Source organism: Rhineura floridana, chromosome 1 (assembly GCF_030035675.1).
Source record: "Rhineura floridana isolate rRhiFlo1 chromosome 1, rRhiFlo1.hap2, whole genome shotgun sequence".
Lineage (NCBI taxonomy): Eukaryota > Metazoa > Chordata > Lepidosauria > Squamata > Rhineuridae > Rhineura > Rhineura floridana.
The window spans coordinates 278,784,957-278,809,558 of NC_084480.1; the positions used below are offsets into that span (position 1 = coordinate 278,784,957).

The 24,602-nt window shown below is 43.4% G+C and overlaps 1 protein-coding gene across 5 annotated transcripts in view; it reads left to right on the forward strand.

Annotated features, from left to right (window-relative positions):
• WWP1 (WW domain containing E3 ubiquitin protein ligase 1) overlaps window positions 1-24,602 on the forward strand; it is a 123,233-nt gene that overhangs the window by 63,513 nt on the left and 35,118 nt on the right. For all 5 annotated transcript variants that reach the window (XM_061602494.1, XM_061602485.1, XM_061602513.1 and 2 more), the window contains 8 exons: window positions 87-261; window positions 2,425-2,479; window positions 2,559-2,643; window positions 2,737-2,865; window positions 3,224-3,296; window positions 3,390-3,461; window positions 4,334-4,422; window positions 6,221-6,380. In XM_061602494.1, the coding sequence (XP_061458478.1) occupies window positions 87-261; window positions 2,425-2,479; window positions 2,559-2,643; window positions 2,737-2,865; window positions 3,224-3,296; window positions 3,390-3,461; window positions 4,334-4,422; window positions 6,221-6,380 (838 nt within the window). The remainder of the gene's footprint in view (window positions 1-86; window positions 262-2,424; window positions 2,480-2,558; window positions 2,644-2,736; window positions 2,866-3,223; window positions 3,297-3,389; window positions 3,462-4,333; window positions 4,423-6,220; window positions 6,381-24,602) is intronic.

Genomic DNA, 24,602 nt, shown 5'->3' on the forward strand with positions numbered 1-24,602 from the left:
AAAGAAAATGCAGTTGCTTGTAGTAAATTATTTTTACGTTTTGGCTGGAAAGAAAATAGCTATCAATGCTGGTATTTGTTTCTTAGGTGGGAAAGAAGGGTTGATGATCGTGGAAGAGTTTATTATGTGGACCATAACACACGAACAACAACATGGCAGCGACCTACGATGGAATCAGTCAGAAACTTTGAACAGTGGCAATCTCAACGAAATCAGTTGCAGGGAGCTATGCAACAGTTTAACCAACGATACCTCTATTCAGTAAATTAACAGTTAACAAAATGTTTTGAGTTTCTGTTTTTCTCTTTGCCTTTCATTAGATATTTGATACATTATATGCAGCTACATACCTTTTGATATCTTGATAATGGCTGGGTTCAGATGTAATCAAAGTTTGTTTAGCTAAACCATGGTTTGCTTGAATGGCCATGTTTGGACATTTGTTCGTACCTTCATAAACCATCTGGTCCTGGCTTATTATTTTCATTTGCTTTAAACCAGACTTCCCTGTTTCTGGCATAGTGGGCACCTCTGACTTTATACAAGCAGAATCTCTGCACCAAACTGGTGTTGAAAGGGAGGGGTGAGATGAGGGAAGAGTTGACATGTTACCAAATTCTTCCAAGCTACACAGGAAGTGGATTGGACTGTGAAAGACCAACCCAAATTGTGTTTGCATTTTGACAAATTTGTAGGGCAGTCCAATATCTCAGACAGGAGGTCAGGTCTCCTGCTCTCCAGGTGCATTCACTATAGCTGCCCAATTTCCTTGCTTTTTAAAGTTTGATAGAAATATCTGTTGGCTATAGGTATGTTCTGAAACCACAAGGTTTTGCCTATTTAATGAATATAATACAGTAGGGCCCCACTCATATGGCAGGTTAGGTTCCAGACCCCCACCAAAAAGTGAAAACCGCCAAAAAGCAGATCAACTGTAGCGGGAGTCTGATCGTGCCAGAAGAGGAGATCAGCTGTAGCTACACCTGATCTTCCCCTCCTCCGGCGCAATCAGCTGGAGTGCGGGAGTCTGACCGCCCCGGAGCAATCAGCTTGAGCGGGAGTCTGATCGTGCCAGAAGAGATCAGCTGTAGCACGCTACAGCTGATCTTCCCCTCCTCCGGCGCAATCAGCTGGAGTGCGCCCCGAGGAGGAGAAGATCAGCTGTAGCATGTTACAGCTGATCTTCCCCTCCTCTGGTGTGATCAACTGGAGTACGGGGAGCTCCAGCCCCCCCTCCAGCTGATTGCCCCACTGGTGCCGTATTAGCGGAATGCCGAAAAGCGGGGCGCCAAGAAGCAGGGCCCTACTGTACCAGATTTGCATTGCATTGGAGATAAAGATGAGAATGTACTTACTGTTAGTGCCTCCTTGTTAAGCTGAACTTTCAGGCTAGAGCTTTGAAACTTGTTATTTTTCACATGTTTTCAGAAGTAGACAGTGGATTGAATTCAAACTTAAGTTAGCTGCATATAGGTCCTACTGAAATCAATGTGAAAGTCTTATTGATTTGAATGACAACAAAGTGCAACTTAGTTTGGACCCCGTCTGTATGCAGATTGATTCTGTTATGTGTTAACTTTTCACTGAAGTTTACAGAGCAACATATACTGTGAATCTCTGTAGAGGCTACTGTACATTACAAACAATTCTAAATTCTTTTGATTTAAATCTGACTTTTATAAGATAGCTATTCTTTAATCCAGCCATGGCATTTAGAGGAAAAGCCCTGCAATTGTAGTGATCACATGGCGGTATACCATGCATACCTTCCCCATGTGCAGATGGTCCTGTGTGCTAGAAGAGCAGAGGGTGACTGATCATGCTATCTGAGAATATCTGTTGCTCTATGGTATTTACCACAAGGCTTTGCAAAAAGCGGAGAAGCCAACTTTTCCACTACTAGCTTCTGTACAGTCCAAATTTAGTCTACTTATGTTGACCTCAAAACACTGGAAGTATTCTGGCTAGCTAGAACCAAAAGCTATCAGCAGACCAGCTGAAGTGAAAAAAGATGAATTAGAATAGGTAGGGAGGTAGCTCCTTGTTTCTTTATTACCTTCTTTGTGAGGATGCTTTCAAAGGGAATGACACCACCCATCTCTCAGCATCTGTTCAGCCATTCTGTTGTGGAGGAAGAGACAAGCCCAACTGGAAATTTGAAACTAGGAATGGCGTGCAAGAAGGGATATCAGAATCATTTAAATGTAGTATCTTCTGTTGTGAAGACAACTACTCTGACTGGCAGTTGCTCTCCTGGATTTCAGACAGGGGGTCTCTCCCAGTCCTACACAGAATTGCTGGGGATTGAACCTTGGACCTTATGCATGCAAAGCAGTTGCTCTACAAATAGTGCTTTTTAGAGTGTTACAGACTTTTAAAATAAAAATATTCCTGCATATTTATTTTATCTCATGTCTTTGCTAGGCCTCAATGCTGACTGCCGAAAATGATCCACTTGGTCCTTTACCACCAGGCTGGGGTAAGAAATATAAATAGCTATATGAAACAGACTTTCATGTACAGTTAACTTTGTTTTAAATTGTTCATTTTTGTTGCAGAAAGGAGAGTTGATTCAAATGATAGAGTGTATTTTGTAAATCATAACACAAAGACAACACAGTGGGAAGATCCACGGACTCAAGGGTATGTTTGTGTGCTTTGTATTCATAAAACAAGACTGAATTAGACATAAAGCAATTGGGGTGTTAATGAAATATATTACATTTAAATTTTCAGCTTACAAAATGAAGACCCCCTCCCTGAGGGCTGGGAAATCAGATACACAAGAGAAGGTGTAAGATACTTTGTTGATCATAATACGCGAACAACTACCTTCAGTGATCCTCGTACTGGTAAATCCTCTGTGTAAGTGATACATTATTGGAGATTCTAAAATGTTTATGGTCATAGCACATAGTTGGAATAATAGTTATACTATTTAGCTGGTAGGAGATGGACATCTGATGAATTTGGGTGGTGGCTGATTAGTTCAAGATGTGCACTCAAGGTGCACATAGGTGACATCTTATGAGATACGACTTTTTAAACATTAGATGATATTTTAAAACTGATTCAGAATTTGAAGTATGCATGCAGCAGCCTTTTCACTTTATTTGAAGCTGAATGAAATGTAAATCTACAAAACTGCCGAGAAGCAAGTGAAAGCGTTGTAAAATCTTAGTAAATATTTTTGCTGAATAAAGCTAGATATATTCCCTTACAGAAATAAAGGACCACAAATTGCTTATGAACGCAGCTTTCGGTGGAAGCTAGCTCATTTCCGCTACTTGTGTCAGGTAATGTTGATCAAATGATCTTGTAAGCTTTAATTTGCATTTTGTATTTTTTGAATTTCTGTTTGTATTTGATGATTTACTGTCTGTTTGTAGTCAAATGCTCTGCCAAGCCATGTGAAGATCAATGTATCCAGACAAACATTGTTTGAAGATTCCTTCCAACAGGTAAAACAATGTTTACATTATCAAATGTGGTTACTAAACACTGTATAGGTGAATTTATTTCAGCTTAACATGGTTATACAGTCAGGAAAATTTCTTATTTTAAAACTTTTAAATGTGTAAAACTGTTTAAAGATTTAATTTTTGATATTCTAGTAGCTACAATTCTGCCTAACAGTAAGAAATCATGTGTGTCATTAGTCTATTTATAACTCAGTCAAAATATGGGAAGGCTTTTCATGAAACGTTTTACCTTGCAAGCAAAGGATCGAACTGAGGGAAAATATTGGCCTGTCTATCATTTGGAGACAGGAGGAAGGGATCAATCTCCATATTGTCTAGGTAATTGACACTTCCTGTGCTACGTAAGAAAATGTGGTGCATTACCCAGTTACCTGAAAGGGATAAAAAAAACCCATCCTCCCAGCAAAGTGTGTGAAATCTGGGAGCATTGTCCAGTTAGCTTGGTAACACAGATGTTTCCTCCTGCCCCATGAATGCGGTGCTGCCCCATTTTCCCTCAGAGATGATGCTATTGTAGGCAGATATTATTGATTATGTAGCATTGTACATCATCTCATTGGCTGCATGATCCATAACTGGCTGGGACCATGCATTCAAGGAGAAGGAAGTGACATCTGAAAAGCAGTACAGAGGGAACAAAATAGGTGCAAATTAAAAGAAGTAAGAACAAGATACTTTGGGAAAGTTAAACTCCCCTTAAATAATGGGGAAAATGATGTAGTTTTATATAAAATAGAATAAATTATCTCAGAATTGGACTTAATGTCTAATATATTATAACAAGTTGTTTAGTATTTTGCCTTGTATTATTCAATGTTATTTTCTGTTGGTATTCAACATTTTGTGTGCAGATCATGGCTTTAAAACCCTATGACTTAAGAAGACGATTATATGTTATATTCAGAGGAGAAGAAGGACTGGATTATGGTGGTTTAGCCAGGTAAATTATTAAGCATTTGTCTTAAAATATTGGTTGGATATATATATTTGAGTAGACACCTATCTTGGAGAATCTAGAGACAAAGAGGCTGGGTTATTTTGGCTGGCTGCATGATACAGTTTCCTTATGAGGACATACTTACAGAGGTTGTAAGTGTGGTCTGGTGAAAATTTACAGGGGATTGCAGAGAGGCTTGAAGCTTAAAATGCTATGACAGCAAAGGGTTGGAGAGGCTAAGATGGCTCCTTAGAGTCTGTCCTCCTTTTAAAATCTTTAGCAGCAAAGGGGCTTTCCAGGTTTGGGATGGGATGGCTGAGAGGAAACACTTCTACTGAGCTCAGTTCTCCTTGTGTTTGAAATCCTTTCAGTGACAAACATTTTCTTCACACCCAGTCCTCAGCAGTGAGAGAAAAATGCATGCATAATGTGTTTTATAGAACAGTGGAGGGTTGTTCTGTTTCCCTCCTACTTCTCTGCAAAGGTAGAGGGTGTATCTTTGGGAAGAGACCCTCTAACTGAGTGACTCATTGTCCATATGTGGATGTTGGAGCTTGTGAATAGATTGTTTCTGATGTGCACTGTAGCAAGAATCACACAAAAACGTTTTCTAGCTTCATGAGCTATCACATAAAATCTTAAGGATCAGGGTGTTGATCTTGAAGTGTTTATAGGATCCTTATTAGGGAATGATTCAGAAGCCTACAGTGCTCAGCTGTAGTAATGGAATTTCTGACTTGGTTCAGACATAATGAAAAACAATGGTTTATTGTTATGTGCACAAGCTTTGGGCTCATGTGCTTTCCTTCCCCTACCCTTCTGCATGGTTGTGAGGAGATTGGAAGCTTTTGCTTCCAATTTCAGTTAACCACAGTTAAGCATTGTGTCTGGATCTTAAACTGTGATTAATCTGAGCTATGGTAAAATGAAACAAACCAGCTTCATCAGTTAAGGCTTGAAGTTGGTTTGATATCCAGAGCTTGGAAAAGTTACTTTTTTGAACTGCAACTCCCATCAGTCTCAGCCAGCATGGCCACTGGATTGGGCTGATGGGAGTTGTAGTTCAAAAAAGTAACTTTTCCAGGCTCTGGATATAACCATGATGAAGACTAACTGGGAAGAGTGTGAATCTGAGACTTGTTCCCATAACTGTAAACCATGGTTTATCATTATGGTCAAATGAGGACCTTGAATTTTCAGTGTGCAAAGAGGGATCCCTGCTCTGAGCATGTATCACACTCTTGAAGGGGAAAAATGGATTTTAACTGAAAGTATGAGAACATAGTTGAACTCCTGAATATAAAAGCTTTGTCATAGTGTGTATGAAATTGGGGGTATGCTGGCATTAACCAGTGGATATAAACACTTGACAGAGAAAAATATAAAAACTACTATTGGGCAATCTGCCATTTTATATATGTAGTAACTTGGAGATCAGATTAAGGTTGCATATCTAAATGCTGGGCCACATGACTTGAGGATTCTTTACTGAGTGTATTGGATAATACAGCCAAAGGAAACATTCATGTCAGGCTGGACAGCTTCGTGTCTGGATGAGAAAGAAACATAAGTACTTTGAAAACTTTTACCGTAGCCTTTCACACAGCAGTAGGCAACCACTTTTTAAAGATTAAAACCACCTTGTCTGTTCATCTGGGTGACTGGCTGCAGTAAAATCTTTCAAAGTCTTCTTCCTCTCCTTAGTCATAAGACTTTTTTCTATATTTTAATGTCAATTTTTATGAATACTTGGAGACACCTATGTTAGATTGTTGTGTTTTATCTACTGTAAATTTTGTAGAGAATGGTTCTTCTTGCTTTCCCATGAAGTGCTGAACCCTATGTACTGTCTCTTTGAATATGCTGGAAAAAGCAACTACTGTCTACAGATAAATCCAGCATCAACAATAAATCCAGATCATCTTTCATATTTCTGTTTCATTGGACGGTTTATTGCCATGGTGAGTTTGATCATTTTTATTTCTATTTGTATGTAGCTTTTCTTTCTGGAGGTTTCATATTTGAGTGCACATGGCTGTCATACTGGGACCTCATTCACCAGCAATTCAATCAAGTATTTCTCTGAATGGTTACTATACAGCCACAAGAGTGGCTGTATACTATAGCTAGCATGGATTTTTCACATTCTACAATGTTAAATTGAAAATACCCCCATGCCATTCTGATGCTTCCCATAAGCTCATTTCAAAACAAAACCTTACAAAACTTATAGTCCTGAACTCTGAAATGCTTGCTTAACAATCCTCTGAGCTCTCATGGTGATACACAAAACAGTCAGAGAGAATAGAGAGTTCAAAGTGTAAAAAGAGAGGGGGAAAATCCAGACCCCTTTTGGACTTTTTTTCTGTCCGAGCTTATAATTTGTTGAAATTAATTAAAAATCAGGCATTTTCACGGAGTACCAGTAATCCTGTTACTGACCTTGCCCCATACTCTGACCTTCAACTTCTGCAGTTTAAAAGTTTAAAAAATGCCTTGCTGATTTTTAATTAATTTAAGAAATGTTGGCTTGAACTCAATGATAATGTCGGGAATGCTCAGTAAGAACCAACTGTCAGTGTTCTAAAAGCCAGACTCGCAGCTACTGGGCTTGGCTAATCAGGGGGCCTCATCCACGCCAGACCTTTATTTCACTTGAGACAGTCATGGCTTCCTCCAAAGAATCCTGGGAAGTGTAGTTTGTGAAGGCTGCTAAGCTGAGACTCCTATTCCTCTGATAGAGCTCCAGTGGCCAGAGTGGTTTAACAGTCAGCCACTCTGATTGAAGCTCTGTGAGGGGGTGTCTCCTAGCAACTCTCAGCACCCTTCACTAACTATACTTCCCAAAATTCTTTGGGAGAAGCCATGACTATCTAAAGGGAAATAGTGGTGTGGATGTGGTCGGGGCAGCTTTGGTTTTAATTTGGGTGGGAGGCTACATGTGCCTGCTGTAGAATAAAAAGGTGGGGGGAACGCTGAAAAGCAATGGTACTGTTCACAATGTTTTCCTTTAGGAAAGGAAAGGGGCTTCCCCGCTGCCTAGTGCCCACCCACCCAGTCTCCTCCCCTCCCCCAGGCCAGGTGCATGATTGCACGGGAGTAAATCCTATTGAACTCAATAATCATGAAATGATCGAACCTGCCCCCTCGTCCTCCCATTACCTCCCTTTTGCCCCTTACCTCCCCCTTCCTTTGCCCCTTACCTCCCCCTTCCTTTGCCCCTTCCCTTCCAATTTCCTCTGTCCCCCTCTTCCCTTCCTTTCTCTTCCCTTGTCCTCTTCCCTCCCCCTCCCCCATGGTCAGTTTTATTTATCCTAGCCATGATTGCTTAGGAGTAAATCTCATTGAAAATAAGCATGCATATGATCAGACCTGCCTTTTCCCTTCCTCCCCTCTCCTCCCCTCCCCTCCCCCTCTCCTCTCCCTCTCCCCCTCTCCTCCCCCTCCCCCTCTCCTCCCCCTCCCCCTCTCCTCCCCCTCTCCTCCCCCCTTCTTTCTTCCTTCTCCCCTGCCCACTCCAGCCCTCCCTCCCTCCCCCAATCAGTTTTACTTATCCTAAGCATGATAGCAGGGAAGTAAATCCCACTGAACTCAATAAACATGCAAATGAACAAACCTGCCCTTCTCCTCCCCTGCCCCTCCTGCCTCCTCCCTCCTCCCCTCCCCGTCCTGCCTCCCTGTCCTGCCCCCCCTCCCTGTCCTGCCCCCCCTCCCTGTCCTGCCCCCCTCCCCCCTGCCTCCCCTCCCCATCCTGCCTCCCCTCCCCATCCTGCCTCCCCTCCCCATCCTGCCTCCCCTCCCCATCCTGCCTCCCCTCCCCATCCTGCCTCCCCTCCCCATCCTGCCTCCCCTCCCCCCTGCCTCCCCTCCCCATCCTGCCTCCCCTCCCCATCCTGCCTCCCCTCCTCATCCCCTGTGTCAATTTCCTATCCTAAGCATTATTGCAGGGGAGTAAATCCCACTGAAATCAATATGCACATGATCAAACCTGCTCTTCTGCCCTCCCCCTCCTTTCCACTCCCCTCCTCCTTCTCCCCTCTGCCCTCCCTCCCCCTCTTCCCCTCCCCATCCCCTGTGGTCAGTTTCACCTATCCGAAGCATGATTGCAGGGAAATAAATACCACTGAACTCAATAAGCATGCAAATGATCAATCCACTCTCAGCAAACTCGGACAGGATCCCATTTCTTACCTCCCGAATTAAAAAGCAGAGAAATTCACTAATAGGCAAAAAATCTTGCGGTTTAAGAATGTACCTATAGCCCACAGATATTTCTGTTGTACTTTAAAAAGCAGGGAGATTGGGCAGTTATAGTGAATGTGCCAGGGGAGCAGGAGACCTGACTTGACCTCTCTGAGATATTGTACTGCCCTAAAAAATTGTCAGAATGCAAGCACCATTTTGGTAGGTCTTTCACAGTCCAATCCACTTCCTGTGTAGCTTGGAAGAATTTGGTAACATGTGCCTCTGAGCATATGGTGAGTGGTGACAGCACCTGCAATTTGCCCAAATAATAGAAACAAGACATATGCTGTGCTGATCTTACTTTAGAAGGGAGGAAGCAACTATATTAAGACAGTTGATACAGCTCACAGTAACTTTAAATGTGTTTGATTTACTTTGAAATTTTAGTGAAGTTTCCTGTAGTCAATCATTTTCATTTGCTTCTGTTTCTGTGAATATGTGAAGCAAAGCAACACTTTGCAAAATATACACTAAAATACTCCAAAAACAATTGTGAAATAATTGCACTCACTATTCTGCAGAATAGTTCCAGTGGACGTCAGGAGTGTCTCAGTTTTCAGTGTCTCAGGTGTGCTCTGTTTTTAATTGACCATGCCCACCTTGCCTAAAATGAAGTGGTTTAAGCATAGCAGGCTGAACACATGCATCTTGGGCAGGCCAAGTTTGTTTTTTCCAACAGCTAAAGTTATTGTTTAAGTAGCAGTCTGATTTTACATCAAACTGCAGTTTCAGGATTCAACTGTTAATGCACCCGAAATAGAGCATAACCTCCAGTTTGAAACACAAAAGGCTGTCTTCACCATCATATATTGACCAATAAAAAAGCTTTGAAATTAATAAAAAATAAATTTGGCACAGGTTTCTAGGATGAATAATGAGGGGAATAAAATGTTCTAGATTAGATTCTCTGTTGAAGCAGTAGTAACACAGGAAGGAAGCAAAATAAGAACACCAAAAAACATATACAAAATATAATTCTCCATCTTTGGAGATGGCAGGTGTTGCCACCACTCACCATATTCTCGGAGGCACATGTTACCAATTTCTTCCAAGCTACACAGGAAGTGGATTGGACTGTAAAAGACCATCCCAACTTGTGTTTGCATTTTGACAAATATGTAGGGCAGTCCAATATCTCAGAGAGGAGGTCAGGTCTCCTGCTCCCCTGGTGCATTCACTATAGCTGCCCAGTTTCCCTGTTTTTTAAAGTTTGATAGAAATATCTGTGAGCTATAGAGAAATATCTGTGAGCTATAGATACGTTCTTAAACTGCAAGGTTTTTTGCCTGTTAGTAAATAACAACTATGTAAAGAAGGAATTTGTGTGCTTTCTTATCTGCCATTCCATTATTCAGTCCACCTAATTTGGAGAGAACATTTTAAATTCAAATGCTCCATTGCATTTCCCCCACTGCATCTGGTATAATATCGGTTCTTTATCAATATTAAATCATCATGAATCATGCCCAGAGCAGAGCAGGTGGTTTTTTAATATGCCCACTAGACTCTAGGCTCAGGACGTTGAATTCTGTTTTTCAGACCTTTGGAGCACAGACGTTTTAGGCAAATTAAAAAACTACTTGCTTTGCTCTGGGAATGATTCATGATAATTTAATATTGATAAAGAACCAACATTATACCAGGTGAAGTGGAGCATTTGACTTTAAAATTTTCTTTCCAAATTGGGTGACTGGATAATGGAACGGCAGATGAGATTCAATAAAAATGAAAAGTGGTGCACATTGCAATTTTTAGGGAGGGAAGGAGGGAGTCATATATATTTAGGATGCTTCTAAAATAAGTATAATTATCCAGAAATGAAATATTGGGTTCAGAATTGAAAGCTTACTGAAATTATCAGCAAAATACATATTCATAGTGCAATATTATACATGTTTACTCAGAAGTAAGCCTCACTAAGTTCAATGGGTTTTATTCTAAATTAAGTGTGTACAGGCATACCCCGCTTAACGTCGCCTCGCAATAACGTACACTTTATTGGCATGACGCCGCTGCCATCTAGTGGTGATTGCGTGCAGTACAAGTGAAGACAATTGCTTCACTTAAAGTTTATTTTCGCTTGAAGTATACTCTCCGGTCCCATTGCGAACATTAAAGCGGGGTATGCCTGTATAGGATTGCAGAGCCAGTCTAAGGAAAAGGCTGAATATAAAATAAATCTGTGAATAGTTGTTGCATTACAAGATATTCACCATAGCTTTCTTTTAAAAGAATACTCCTATAAACTTTAAAAAATAACTATGTGGCTAGAGTTGAACCAATTTATATTAGTTTTTTCCCTTTATTATATGAGAGACATCCCTGAAATGTTATCTATTGGATCCTAACACTTAGTATTGCTGTGAATCTCTTTAAGAATAGGTTGGAAGCTGAGATAAATGTCACAAAAATTAACAGGAAAAACAAACTTGTAAACTTTTATAGTCTACCGTAATAACATTTAACATTTTTATGTGGTGATTAGACCAGCTGAAACCTAAAGTAAGCACTGTTCATTGGAAACAGAAGGTCCATAGCCAGTGATAGCTGAAAATTGTAGGGAAGGAGGGGTCTTTTAGTCACCTCTTAAAACTAGAGAAACAACAAAACGTTGTATGGCACTTTAAAAGACTAAGGAATTTTATTATGGCATAAGTTTTCACAGATTAGAGCCCATTTCATTAGATGCCTGTTGTATAATCCTCAGTTGCAAATATATAAACACATGATTATAAAGAAGTGGGGGAAGAGCTGTAAGCAGAAGGCTTGGAGGCAAATAAAATGCAAGAAGTACATAGAATGATAATTCAGTTAGAACTAGAATGCATGCAAAATAGCACAGTGACTCTTTGCAACAGCAGTGATAGGTAACAAAATGTACCAACTTGGCAATGTTGAATTAACAAAAGGAACCACTGTCTATTCATACCCAAATGCATAGATCCACTTCTTAAATAGGTTCACTCAAAGGACTTACAAATCTTTGGAGAAGTGGAAGAAGGCTTTATCCTCTTGCCTAGCTGACACAACTTTTTTAAATGATTGGTAGATTCAGGACAAACTGAAGGAAGTTCTTCACACAGTGCATATATTTATTGGGGCTAGATCTGACAATTAGCCATAGTAGCTTCAAATGGAACTTCCATATCTGGATATAGTATATCTCGCAGATGCTGATAGAAAGAGCAGGGGATAGCTGAACATTGATGCTGTCTACAAGATACAGTCAGCTGGACTAGAGAAATCTTTTTTTGGTCTTACACAGCAAAGCTATTGGGTTATTCCCCCCTTCTTTCACATAAGCCCTGTGCTTTTCAGTGTGATTGAGGTGGGGACAAAAGCATGGCAGGGAATGCTGTTTTGTGAAAATAACAGAAAAACTCCATTGCATGGATTTATTTCCCTAAAGGAGCTCTCTGTTCACAATTTAAATTGGTGTGTGGTTGCATATATGAGTAGCAAGCAATATTGCATTATTAGTACCATATCAGATGTATTATACAGCCACGAGAGTGGCTGTATACTATAGCCAGTGTGGATTTTTCACATTCTGCAATGTTAAATTGAAAATACCCCCATGCCATTCTGATGCTTCCTATAAACTCATTTCAAAACAAAACATTACAAGACATATAGTCCTGAACTCAGAAACGCTTGCTTCACACTCAATTTTCATGGCGATACACAAAACAGAGAGAATAGAGAGTTCTAAAAAGAACTAAAAGTCTAAAAAGAGTGGGGGGGAAACCCAGAGTCCTTTTGGACTTTTTTCTCTGAGAGTTCTTCATCTTCTGCAGTTTAAAAGTTAAAAAAAATGTCTGGCTGATTTTTAATTAATTTAAGAAATTTTGGCTGGAACCCAATTATAACGTTGGGCATGCTCAGTAAGAACCAACTGTCAGTGTTCTAACAGCCAGACTCACAGCTGCTTGGCTTGCCTATCGGGGCCACACCCACACCAGACTTTGATTTCAGTGAGACAGTCATGGCTTCCCTCAAAGAATCCTGGGAAGTGTAGTTTGTGAAGGGTGCTGAGAGGAGACTCCTATTCCACTGACAGAGGTCCAGTGGCCAGACTGGTTTAACAGTCAGCCACTCTGACTGAAGGTCTGTGAGGGGAACAGGGCATCTCCTAGCAACTCTCAGCACCCTTCACTAACTACACTTCCCAGGATTCTTTGGGAGAAGCCATGACTTAAAATAAAGGCCTGTTGTGGATATCACCAGGGACAGCTTTGGTTTAAATTTGGGTGGGTCTACATGTGCCTGCTGTAGAATAAAAAGATGGGGGAAACGCTGAAAAGCAATGATACTGTTCACATTGCTTTCCTCTTGGAAAGGAAAGGGGCTTCCCTTCTGCCCAGTGCCCACCCACCCAATCTCCTCCCCTCCTCCTGCCCCAGGTCAGTGTTGGACTATGACCTGGGAGACCAGGGTTCAAATCCTCACACAGCCATGAAGCACACTGGGTGACCTTGGGCCAGTCACTGCCTCTCAGCCTCAGAGGAAGGCAATGGTAAAACCTCTGCTGAATACAATTTACCATGAAAACCCTATTCATAGGGTCGCCATAGGTGGGGATAGACTTGAAGGCAGTCCATTTCCATTTTCAGAGATGATTGCACAGAAATAAATCCCATTGAATTCAAAAAGTATACAAATAATCAAACCCACCCTCCCTTCTTCTCCCCCCTATCCCCTCCCTCTTGCCCCTTCCCTCCCCCTTCCTTTGCCCCCCTATCCCCATCCCCTTCCAATCCCCTCCCCCTTCTCCTTCCCATGGTCAGTTTTACCTATCTTAAGCATGATTGCACAGAGGTAAATACCATTGAACTCTATAAGCATGCAAATGATCAGACCTCCCCTCCCCCTTCCTTTGCCTCACTCCAATATGCTTCTTCCCTTCCCCCCCCGGTCAGTTTTTCATAGCCTAACAAGGATTGCATAGGAGTAAATCCCATTGAACTCAGTAAGCATGCAAATGATCAGACCTGTTTTCCCCTCCTTTCCCTCTCCCTTCCTTTTCCCCTGCCCACTCCAGCCTTCCCTTCCTCCCCTCACAATCAGTTTTACCTATCCTAAACATGATTGCACGGGAGTAAATTGCACTGAACTCAGTAAACATGCAAAAGATCAAACCTGTCTTCCCTTCCCCCTCCTGCCTGCTCCCGTCCCAGTCCTCCCCTCTGCCTTACCTCCCCTCCCTCCTCCTCCTCATCCCCTCCTCATCCCCTGTGGTCAGTTTCACCTATCCTAAGCATGATTGCAGGGGAGTAAATCCCACTGAACTCAATAAGCATGCAAATGATCAATCCATTTTCCACAGGTAGTCTGCCATCAAGCGGTATCATAGCTCCACCTAGCGTCCGAAGGCAAGAATGTTCTGAAGTCAAGACTAGGGCATCAGGCCCTTCCCACTCTCCAGTTCATTCTTGCCTTCGTCTGTTGGCAGTTGGATATTTAGCATAGCGTAGCGTATAGCTAAGTTTTGTGTTGTATTTTGTGTGATAGAGCGTGTGGAACTGTTTGTTGTTGTTCCCTTTCATTCCCTTTCCTCTGTCATTGCCTTTAAAGTGTGTGGGACTGATTGTTTTTCACTTTGTTCCCTGCTTATTCATTGTTTTTATTTTAACTGGGATTTTTAGGGGGGTTGTTCGTTCTCCCTGTTCCCCTTGGTCCCTTGTTGGGGGGTTTGTGCTGGCCACCTCTTCTTCCCATAGCTGGAGACTGCGTGTGCATCTCTCCCTCCCCAGGCAGCGGTGGCGGCATACTTTTTTCCCAGCCAAGAGCCTCTGGCTGCAGCCTCCCTTAGCGCCAGCGCTAAACTATACCTTTTGTTCTTGCCGTCTGCTTGTTCTTGCCGTCTGCTTCAGCGGTGGCTCAGTTGGTCCCTCAGCAGCCAGGAGCCTGCGGCTGCAACTCTTTTTTCCTTAGGAGCCTCAGTTCGGCGCGGCAGCGCTTAGTTTTTCTCTTGGGCTGCTCTGCTCCCCCCCCCCAGCTCGCTACTGTGAGCGTGTACTGAGGCTGTTTGGAACTGTACATTCTCCCCCATCCGTGGGCGTGTACTAAAGCCTCTGCTCTGTACATTCTCCCACATCCGTGGGCGTGTACTAAAGCCTCTACTCTGTACATTCTCCCCCATCCTTGGGCTTGTACTGAAACCCCTTCCAGAGATATCTGATGGCGGATCAACAGCCAGTGGCAGCTCAGGCAACCAGAGCAAAACAATCATGTAAAACCACTTCGCATCACAAGTCAGCTAAATACAAGCAACCGAGACTACACGCCAAGGCTGTTGCTAAAACTAAACATCTGTCCAGCCACAGAGCTTCTAAACGAGCACGTTACGTGTTTGTTCCGGTTGCTGAGGATGTGGGTCAAGAACAATTAACAGCCCTTTTTCATTCTCCTGCCGAGTCATCTGAAGATGACTTTGAAGGTTTCCCTGCCCAGCCAGCTGTCCGCCTCCACCCATATTGCCTCCTAGGGCTCATTCATCTCTCCAGCCTGATGAGCCCCCTGTACCTTTACCTCAGCAAGTGCAGCCATCACCACACCAGCCAGACCTCGCAGACCATCCCCCCCCTGGGGTGACAGTTGTCTCTGGAATTTCTCACACAGTTACAGGACATGCTCACATTTTTTCCCATGCACAGTCACAATCACAGGTCACTGCCCTTCCTCAGCGGAGCGTGCAAAGGCAATTTGGCGCGATGGAACATTGCAATGAGGCAGGTCCACCATTCTCCCCGAATCCATTCTACATTGCCAGGGGCAGGATGGGCAATGAGCTTACTGGATTGGAGGATCCATCGTATTCTCTTAACGCCTAAGGAGATGAGTGGAGTGATCAGTCTGAACCAGAGGAGGATGCATCATACCCCCTGTTTGATGCAGCCGATTATCACCCCCTGGCTCGTAGAGTTTTGAACACCTTAGGCCTCCAGCCTCCGCAACACGCAGCTACCACTCCCCCTGTTAAGGGTGCCAGGGTCTTGAAATCCCCTAAATCTGCGGAACACTATCTCCCTGTGCCAGATCCTATCGACAAACTGGCCAAGGAAGAATGGTCTCACCCACTGCAGACATGACGTTTTATGGTCCTTGCTGACAGGCTTTACACTTTGGCTCCAGAGTTCACATCTCAGCTCGCTGTCCCTGGTATTGATGAGCCAATTTCTAGTTTGGTTTCTCAATCCCTCCTGCCAAGGGAAGGGGACTCACAACTGAAGGATGCCTCTGAGTGGCTGCTAGACTTTGCCTTATGTAAAAACCACGAGGCTACCGCCTTTGCCATGTGGGCTTCTGTTTCAGCTTCCATTTTTTCAAGGGCCTCAATGATGTGGCTGGATGATCCTTTAGATGACCTCAGTCCCGACCCGGTCTGTCTAAGAAAGGCTGTTGTGAAACTACACAAGAAGGCGGCATTTGTAGCTGATGCCATCTTGGATGCAACTCAGCTGGGAGCAAGAGTTATGGCTGCTCAGGTGGTGGCTCGGCGAACTCTCTGGCTCCGGCACTGGGATGCAAATTCTAAAGCCAGGGTCAACTTATCGAGAGCCCCTTTTGCTGGACCATTGCTTTTCAGGGAGGAAGCCCTAAAAGCAGTATTAGTAGACCCCAAGGACACTGGGAAGCCTGTTTTGGCCACTGCCAGGAATGATGATCACAGGCCGTTCAGACGCTTCACCCCATTCCAGCCCTTTCGAGGCGTGCGGCCTGGGGGATGAGGCCGCAATTTTCGAGCCACTGACTTCCGTTCCTCCAGGGGAGATTGGAACAGACAATGTTACCCTGGCAGAGGTCAGTACCAGGGACGTAGAGGTACCTCAACATCTTCCTATCGTGGAGGGGCTCGCCAGCGCAGGCAATACTGATGCGATCCCGGTCGGGGGCAGATTACTTCTGTTTGCAAACCACTGGCTGCGTCTGACTCAGGTCACTTGGATGCGGGATCTTTTTCGTCATGGCTATGCACTAGAGTTTTGGGCAACCCCCCGGACAGATTTCATCCCTCTCCCTTTCCCAAGGCTCCATACAGGCACGGCATCATGCAGCAAGCCATACATCACCTCTTGGACATAGCTGCAATAGAGCCAGTTCCCACAGCAGAGAGGTTGGAGGGGGTTTACTCCCTCCTGTTTGCAGTTCCCAAATGAGATCTGTCATGGAGGACAGTGTTGGACCTCAAGTTCATCAACCGTTTCGTAAAATATTGCAAATTCAAAATGGAATCCACTCCATTATAGAAAGCCTTCACAAAGGAGACATCCTGACTTTCCCAGGAGGATCCCTCTGCCTGTGCAGCTCTGAGACGGGCTCCCGTCTTAGATGAAACTTTTTCAGCTTTTAATTCAGTCAGAAGGGTCTTTTCTGACTGGGGATAATTTCTTCCGGATAAGGAAGAAACGTGAGATTTCCCACATAGCTTTGTCGTGATAGTTGGAGTCTGGAATTCGTCAGAATTGTCTGTGAAAGAAAGGCTTCCAGCTGCCCAGACGGAGCGAGGATTTCTATGCTAGCTCAGCTGAATAAGTGACCCGTTTTTTTTTCTTTAAAGAACAACGGACAAACAGGCAAGCATCCTCCTGTCTATGCTTATCATTTTCTTATCTATACAGCTAAAGAGATTTGTCAAAGTAACAGCAATTAAGATAACCTAGGTGAGTTAAGACTTTCCTTCTTTACTGACGGAACTAAGGGGGAAGAAAATAAAAATAGCCTATCTTTCTTTTATTGCAAAAAGCTGATATGGAAAATAGCATTTTAAAGATTACAACGGATGAGGGATTTCTGATTGGAATCTTTTTGATTTATAAGGTTTTTGTGTAATATATGCATGGGACTATTTTTCCTGATCTACTTTTTTTTTTTTTGACGAATCTGCTCATTCTCTCTGCTACTAGTTATTTGGACGCTGTGAACTAAAGCTGTTTTTGCACTTCTGGGCATATAAGAGATAAGGGCTGTCTAGCGTGTGACGTCAGTTGGTTGGAAAGATTAACTCCTTTGTAACTGGATAAAGAAATAAACTGCTCTTTGCTTGGGACATTGAAAATTGAAGGAGTTTTGTTCCTTTGGCTTTAAGAATGACAATTAAGAAGATCATGGATGTACAAGAAGGGACTTTATCTTTAGACATGTTTCAGAAAATAATGAGATTAAGTCAATAAAACAAGAACTGAGAAATAATAGACAAGCGTGGAAAATTGAATTTCATGAAATGAGACAGGAGCTGAAAGAAATTCAGGATTCTATGAGAAAGGAGAATAAAGATAGATCTGGAAAACCAAAAAAAAGATGAAAGAGAAATTAAAGGCAAGGTTCAAACTTTGGAGATTGGATTAAATATGGACATGAAAAAAGATTTGGATTTCCTGGCTCTGACGGATCCTGGAGACAAATATTACAGTTTGGAACTCAGCGCTGTCCCTGAAGGAATGGAAGGGATTGGAGATAAAGATATTATCGGTTCAAAAAAATTCCTGGACTGGAAGGATTTGATGAAACTTGAAATGGAGAAAGTTAACAGAATTAATCCCTGTTTTGTGTCAATGGAAAAATCTTCAAGAGATGTACTAGTGTATCATGTGGAAAAGAGGAACAGAGATGCGGCTTTGCAGCAATACTTCAGTGATACGTTCGGATTTGATGGCAAGAAAATATCTGTGATGGAGGAAATTCCTATCAGACTTTTATTATATGACTATGACAGCAAGATTTTTGGATGCGTGGAGATGGAAGATGGACCTAATACGGATAAAGACAGAAGAGCGATTTGAAATTACTGGACTTAGTAGACTTGATGAGTTGGATTAATTGTTATGTTTATTTAGAAAAAAAAAGAATTGATTGACATATATCTCAAGGATTGGAAACTTCTCTTTGACTTTTTGTGGAATATTAAAATGATATGATAATGAGATTTGAAACCAATTAAGATAACCGCTGGAAGAAGGTGATTTTATAATCTATTAAGAGATAGGTTTGTTATATATTATAGATTTATAGCTGAACTATGACAAATCGGAAGTCAATATTTCTATATTTTTTTCTCTTTTTTATTGTATTAGTTATTGATTTGTGTTTTTTTCTTTTTGTATTGTTTTGGTTTTGAAAATTTGAATAAAAATTAATTGAAAAAAAAACAAAGGAGACATCCTGGCCTCTGTTGATCTAAAGGAAGCGTACCTCCACGTGCCTATTTGCATAGCCCACAGGAAGTTCCTACGGTTTGCCTTCGGCCCCCAGCATTTTCAATATTGAGCAATGCCCTTCGGTCTCTCGTCCACCCCAAGGGTCTTAACCAAGGTGCTTCTCACCTTGGTAACATATCTTCGTCTACAAAAGGTGCATATCTACTCCTAATTAGACAATCTATTAATACGGGCAAGTTCCAGGGAGCTGGCTCATCTCCATCTGACCCCCACTCTTCATGTCTTGCGGACCTATGGTTGGCTAGTCAACCTTGACAAAAGTCATCTCCAGCCAACCCAGCAACTACAACACCTAGGGGCAATGTTAGACACAGTACAGGCGACAGTCTTTTTATCCCCAGACCGCATTATAGCCGTCAGAGGCATGGCTCGCCTTTTGATGCGTCGTTCAAGCGTGGATGTGATGCTGCTAGCAAGGGCTCTGGGAATGTTGGTGTCCACCATCCACATTGTACTGTGGGCTTAGTTCCATACATGCCGACTTCAGTTGGCCCTATTGCCGTTCCAGCAGGACATTGCCAGATCCAACCACCGAACAATTCACTTGGATCCTGCACTGCGTCATTCTTTCCGCTGGTGGGCGATAGTCCAAAATCTCAACAGGGGTACTCTGTTCCGAGATCCCCACAGGATAACCACAGACACCAGTTTCATCGGCTGGGGAGCCCACTGCAACTCCCAGTTTGTTCAAAGGGTTTGGTCAGATGTCGAGCGGAGTCAGAGTATCAATTGACTGGAACTGAGAGCTGCCCACTTAGCTCTTCTTCACTTTCTGTCTCTCTTCCCCTTGGACCATGTTCTCATTCGAACAGACAACACTTGCATGAAATCTCATTTGAACAGACAAGGGGGAACCAGGTCTCGTTCCTTTCAGAACCTAGCCTACCAAATCTTCGAGTGGGCACAAAAACATCTGAAATCCTTGAAAGCAGAACATCTCAGAGGAATCTGGAATGTGACAGCCGACTGGCTCAGCAGACAACAGGTCTTTCCGGGAGAATGGAAACTTCATCCGACGGTATTCCATCTTCTTCAGCGCCGATTCGGCGTTCTCTCAGTGGATCTGTTTGCCTCCAGTCTCAATTTCCAGCTGCCCAGGTATTTTGCACGGTACCTGGACACAACAGCGGAAGCACTGGATGCACTATCGATACCATGGCCGGACGGACTGCTGTACGCGTTTCCTCCAATACCACTTCTGGCCAGAACTCTGAGGAAAGTTCGGCGTGAAAGGGCCAAGCTGGTCCTAATAGCCCCGTATTGGCCCCACCAACCGTGGCTTTTGGATCTTGCCATGTCAGTGATGGACCCTTGGACACTTCCAGTCAGGCCAGACCTCTTATCACAGGGTCCAATATGGCATCAGGACCCCAATTGGCTCAACTTAACAGCTTGGCTTTTGAAAGGGGACATTTGATGCGCGCAGGCCTATCTAGGGAGGTCATTGACATTATACTGGCCTCTAGACGACCGTCAACCTCTCAAATATATCAAAATACTTGGTTGTCATTCTCCAAGTGGTGTGATTCCCAGAAATTCCACCCTTCTCAAGCCACAATTCAACAGGTGTTGCAATTCCTTCATAAAGGCCTAAACATGGGGCTTAAGCCCAACACCTTACGTCGACATGCGTCCACTTTACCGTCCATTCTATCAGTTTCATCCACTGGTACTCCTATTGCCTCGCACCCTCTTATTAAACGTTTCCTGAGGGGGGCCACTCTACTTTCGCTTGCCGTCTCCCATTGCTTTCCTTCGTGGAGTTTGTCAAAGGTTCTGCAAGCTCTACAACTTCCTCCATTTTAACCTCTTAGGACTGTGGCATTACGTCTGTTGTCTTTCAAAGTCCTGTTCCTGATAGCGGTCACCTCCGTGAGAAGAGTCTCAGAACTGGGTGCATTATCTTCAGCCCGCCATCTTTGTGTTTTTCATAAGGACTCAGTTGTACTGCGGATAGATCCCTCCTTTCGCCCCAAGGTCAATTCAGTCTTTCATTACAACCAGGACATCGTTCTTCCTTCCTTTTGTCCGAATCCCATCCATCCCCTGGAGAAGGCTTGGCATTTGTTAGATGTCCAGAGGGCCCTCAAGATCTACTTGTCTTGAACCCAGGTTATAAGACTAACTGAGTCCTTGTTTGTATCCTTTCATCCACAATCTATGGGGAAGAAAGTAGCTAATTCCACCTTATCTTGCTGGTTGTGCGCATGTATTGCCTTGGCTTATGAGTCTCTTAAGCTTCCGGTACCTTCTAAAATTACAGCGCATTCCACTAGATCAGCAGCCACTACGGCTGCTTTTGCAACCAACGCTCCCCTTGCAGACATCTGCAGAGCGGCTGTTTGGTCTACCCCAGATTCATTTATAAGGCACTACAAAATAGATCGTTATGCCTCTGCCGATGCCTCTTTTGGTAGGCGGGTGTTGCAACAGGTTCTCAGTGATAACTAGGATGTGGGTGGTCCCTCCCTGCTATGGGCTGCTTTGGTACATCCCGCTTGATGGCAGGCTACCTGTGGAAAACGGACCATTGGTCTCACCTGAAGGGTGATTTTCACAGGTAGCCTGCCAACACGACCCTCCCCTTTGGAGGACATCTGGGGATTTGCCATTCGTTTCTATAATGTTTATCTTCTGTATTGTTAAGTCAAGACTTTCTAAATCTATTATATTGACAATTTAGTGTTGTATTAGTATGGAAATGCAATTTCATTATTTCCTTGCTGGCAGGCAATTGGCCTTTTTTCATACATTTTTAGATATCTCTCTGGACTCGTCGCGAATGAACTGGAGAGTGGGAGGGGCCTGATGCCCCTAGTCTTGACTTCAGAACATTCTTGCCTTCGGACGCTAGGTGGAGCTATGATACCGCTTGATGGCAGGCTACCTGTGAAAATCACCCTTCAGGTGAGACCAATGGTCCATTCTCAGCAAACTCGCACAGGATCCCATTTCTTATCTCCTGGATTAAAAAGTGGGGAAATTCACTAATAGGCAAAAAACCTTGCAGTTTAAGAGCGTACCTATAGCCCAGAGATATTTCTATCAAACTTTAAAAAGCAGGGAAATTGGGCAGCTATAGTGAATGCACCAGGGGAGCAGGAGACCTGACCTCTCTGAGATATTGGACTGCCGTACAAAGTTGTCAAAATGCAAACACAATTTGGGTTGGTCTTTCACAGTCCAATCCACTTGCTGTGGAGCTTGGAAGAATTTGGTAACATGTGCCTCTGAGTATATGGTGTGGTGGCAACACGTGCAATTAGCCCAAATAATAGAAAGAAGACATGTGTTGTGCTGATCTTATTTTAGCAGGGAGGAAGCAACATTATTAAGACAGTTGATATAGTTCAGATGGTCACTTTAAATATGTCTGATTTCCTTTGCAATTTTAGTGAAGTTTCCTATAGGAAATCATTTTATTTTGTTTCTGTTTCTGTGAATATGTGAAGTACAGCAACACTTTGCAAAATTTACACTAAAAAAACTCCAAACATAATTGTGGAATAATGGCACTTCTGCAGAATAGTCTCCAGTGGACCTCAGGAGTGTCTCAACTTGCACAAGATGAAACGGTGGGAGGTGAAATATATTCTAGCAAAATTCTAGATGTGCAGTTTCAGATTCAACTGTTAATGCACCGAAAATAGAAACACAAAAGGTTGTCTTTACCATCATATGACATCGACCAATAAAAAGGCTTTGAAATTAATAAAAATAAATTTGACACAGATTTCTAGGATAAATAATGGGGGAAATAAAATTTTCTAGTTTAGATTCTCTGTAGAAACATTAGTAACACATGAAAGAAGCAAAGTAAGAACACCAACAAACATGAAAATATAATTCTCCATCTTTGGAGATGGCAGGTGTTGCCACCACTCACCATACGCTCAGAGGCACATGTTACCAAATTCTTCCAAGCTACACAGCAAGTGGATTGGACTGTGAAAGACCAACCCAAATTGTGTTTGCATTTTGACAAATTTGTAGGGCTGTACAATCTCTCAGGGAGGTCAGGTCTCCTGCTCCCCTAGTGCATTCACTATAGCTGCCCAATTTCCTTGCTTTTTAAAGTTTCATGGAAATATCTGTGGGGTATAGGTACGTTCTTAAACCGCATGGTTTTTTGCCTATTAGTGAATTAGCTCTATATTCAAATCCATGTCTGTAAGTAAGAGTAATTTTAGATTTGTAACCCAAGTTCTTTGATTGGTGGAGAGGGTACAAGCAGGGAAAGAAGTATATCTGTTTATGGTGGGACTACCCCTTAATGGCTTCATTCTGGGAGAAAGTTGACAGGAAATTATTAAAATTATTGGACAAAATATTAACAAAACAATCAAGCTTCTTGGTCAGCAGAGGAGTTGAGCGTACAGGAATGGGTTCACTCCTCCTTGAGGGAGATTCAAAAGCACTTTTGAAAAAACCGTTGGTGGCCAGTGGGAAGGGGTGGTACACTTTCCTTTGCTTTTAGTTTTGTGACTGTGCCTCCAGCGAGTAGGAGAGTCAGCACTTTGCTCCTGTTATTTCCCCTCTTGGGGTAAAAGGGTGTGAATTTTTCGTCAACGATTTCCTTTTGTTTTCTTCCTCACCCATTCAAGGAGAATCTAGAATGGGATGGTGGTGGAGACAGTGCCTCTTCACCTCTAGAAGTTGCAGACCTCGCTTCTGCAGCAGCAGTGGTAGCCAAGATTGGTCCCAGGCCCCACCTCTTATTCTTCTGATATCTCAGGCTTTCAGGTGCAGACCAAAGTCACAGGGAAAGGGTATCCTTTGTCACCCACTTTTCCTTCCCACCTTCCACGGAAGCGATGTGTCTTCATTCACAAAGCCCAGTTGTGCCACTCAAGCAGGTACTGGGATGCCTGGGGGAGGTAGCCTATGTCCCCAGTCTCCAGCTTAGGCAGTTACAGGGAGGCTCCAGGATTTTTAACCCTGCCATAGTCTCTGGGAGGGGGGGATGTGTCACTTAGAGGCAAGAACTCTATGGCGCATTAGCAGCTAGCCCTCTGGCCATGCTAGTGTCCTTGGTGTGCACCATGATGGCCGACAACACAGAGGTAGTTTCACTTTCGTAATTCCCCTTAACTCAGCAACGGGAGAAGATCACAGAGCCAAGCCCCAGAGTGAGGTCGACACCATGGCCATGCTGGCCTGGCTAAATCAAGAAATGGCAGCCTCCCTAGCAAACCACTGGTCACGTGTGCACAAGAAGAAGCACACCAAGCGCTAGCAAGTCTGCTCTTCATCATCATCGTTCTCCTTTTCTTCTCCCTCCCTTCCCTCCTTCAGGGACAGCTGTTAAGGGAAGGGGTAGAGCAAATGCAGAGAACTGGTGGCCAAGCAGCACCTATCCTTAACTTCAGGCAAGGCCCTCAGCACTTCCAGCCACTGGCCCCTCAGTCCTGATCCCAGATACAGAGAAAGCACCATCTTGTATGTCAGACTCTTCAACGTCAGGAAGGGAGGAGGGGGAACTATCAGGCAATGACCCCCCCCCTTGCCTGCCCCAGTCCCAAATGCCTCTATCAGCCAGATTCGTTTCCAACTCTGGTTTGCAAGGCTGTTGCCTCTGTGCAACTTGAGAGTAACAAAGAAACCAAAGCCCAACCAGAGGATCTAGAAGAGGAGGACCAGGGCTCCTCAGACATGTTCCCTAGAAAAGGCCCTAAGCCAGTCACCATCCCTTTTCCAGAGTTCTTCAAGGACATCCTTAAG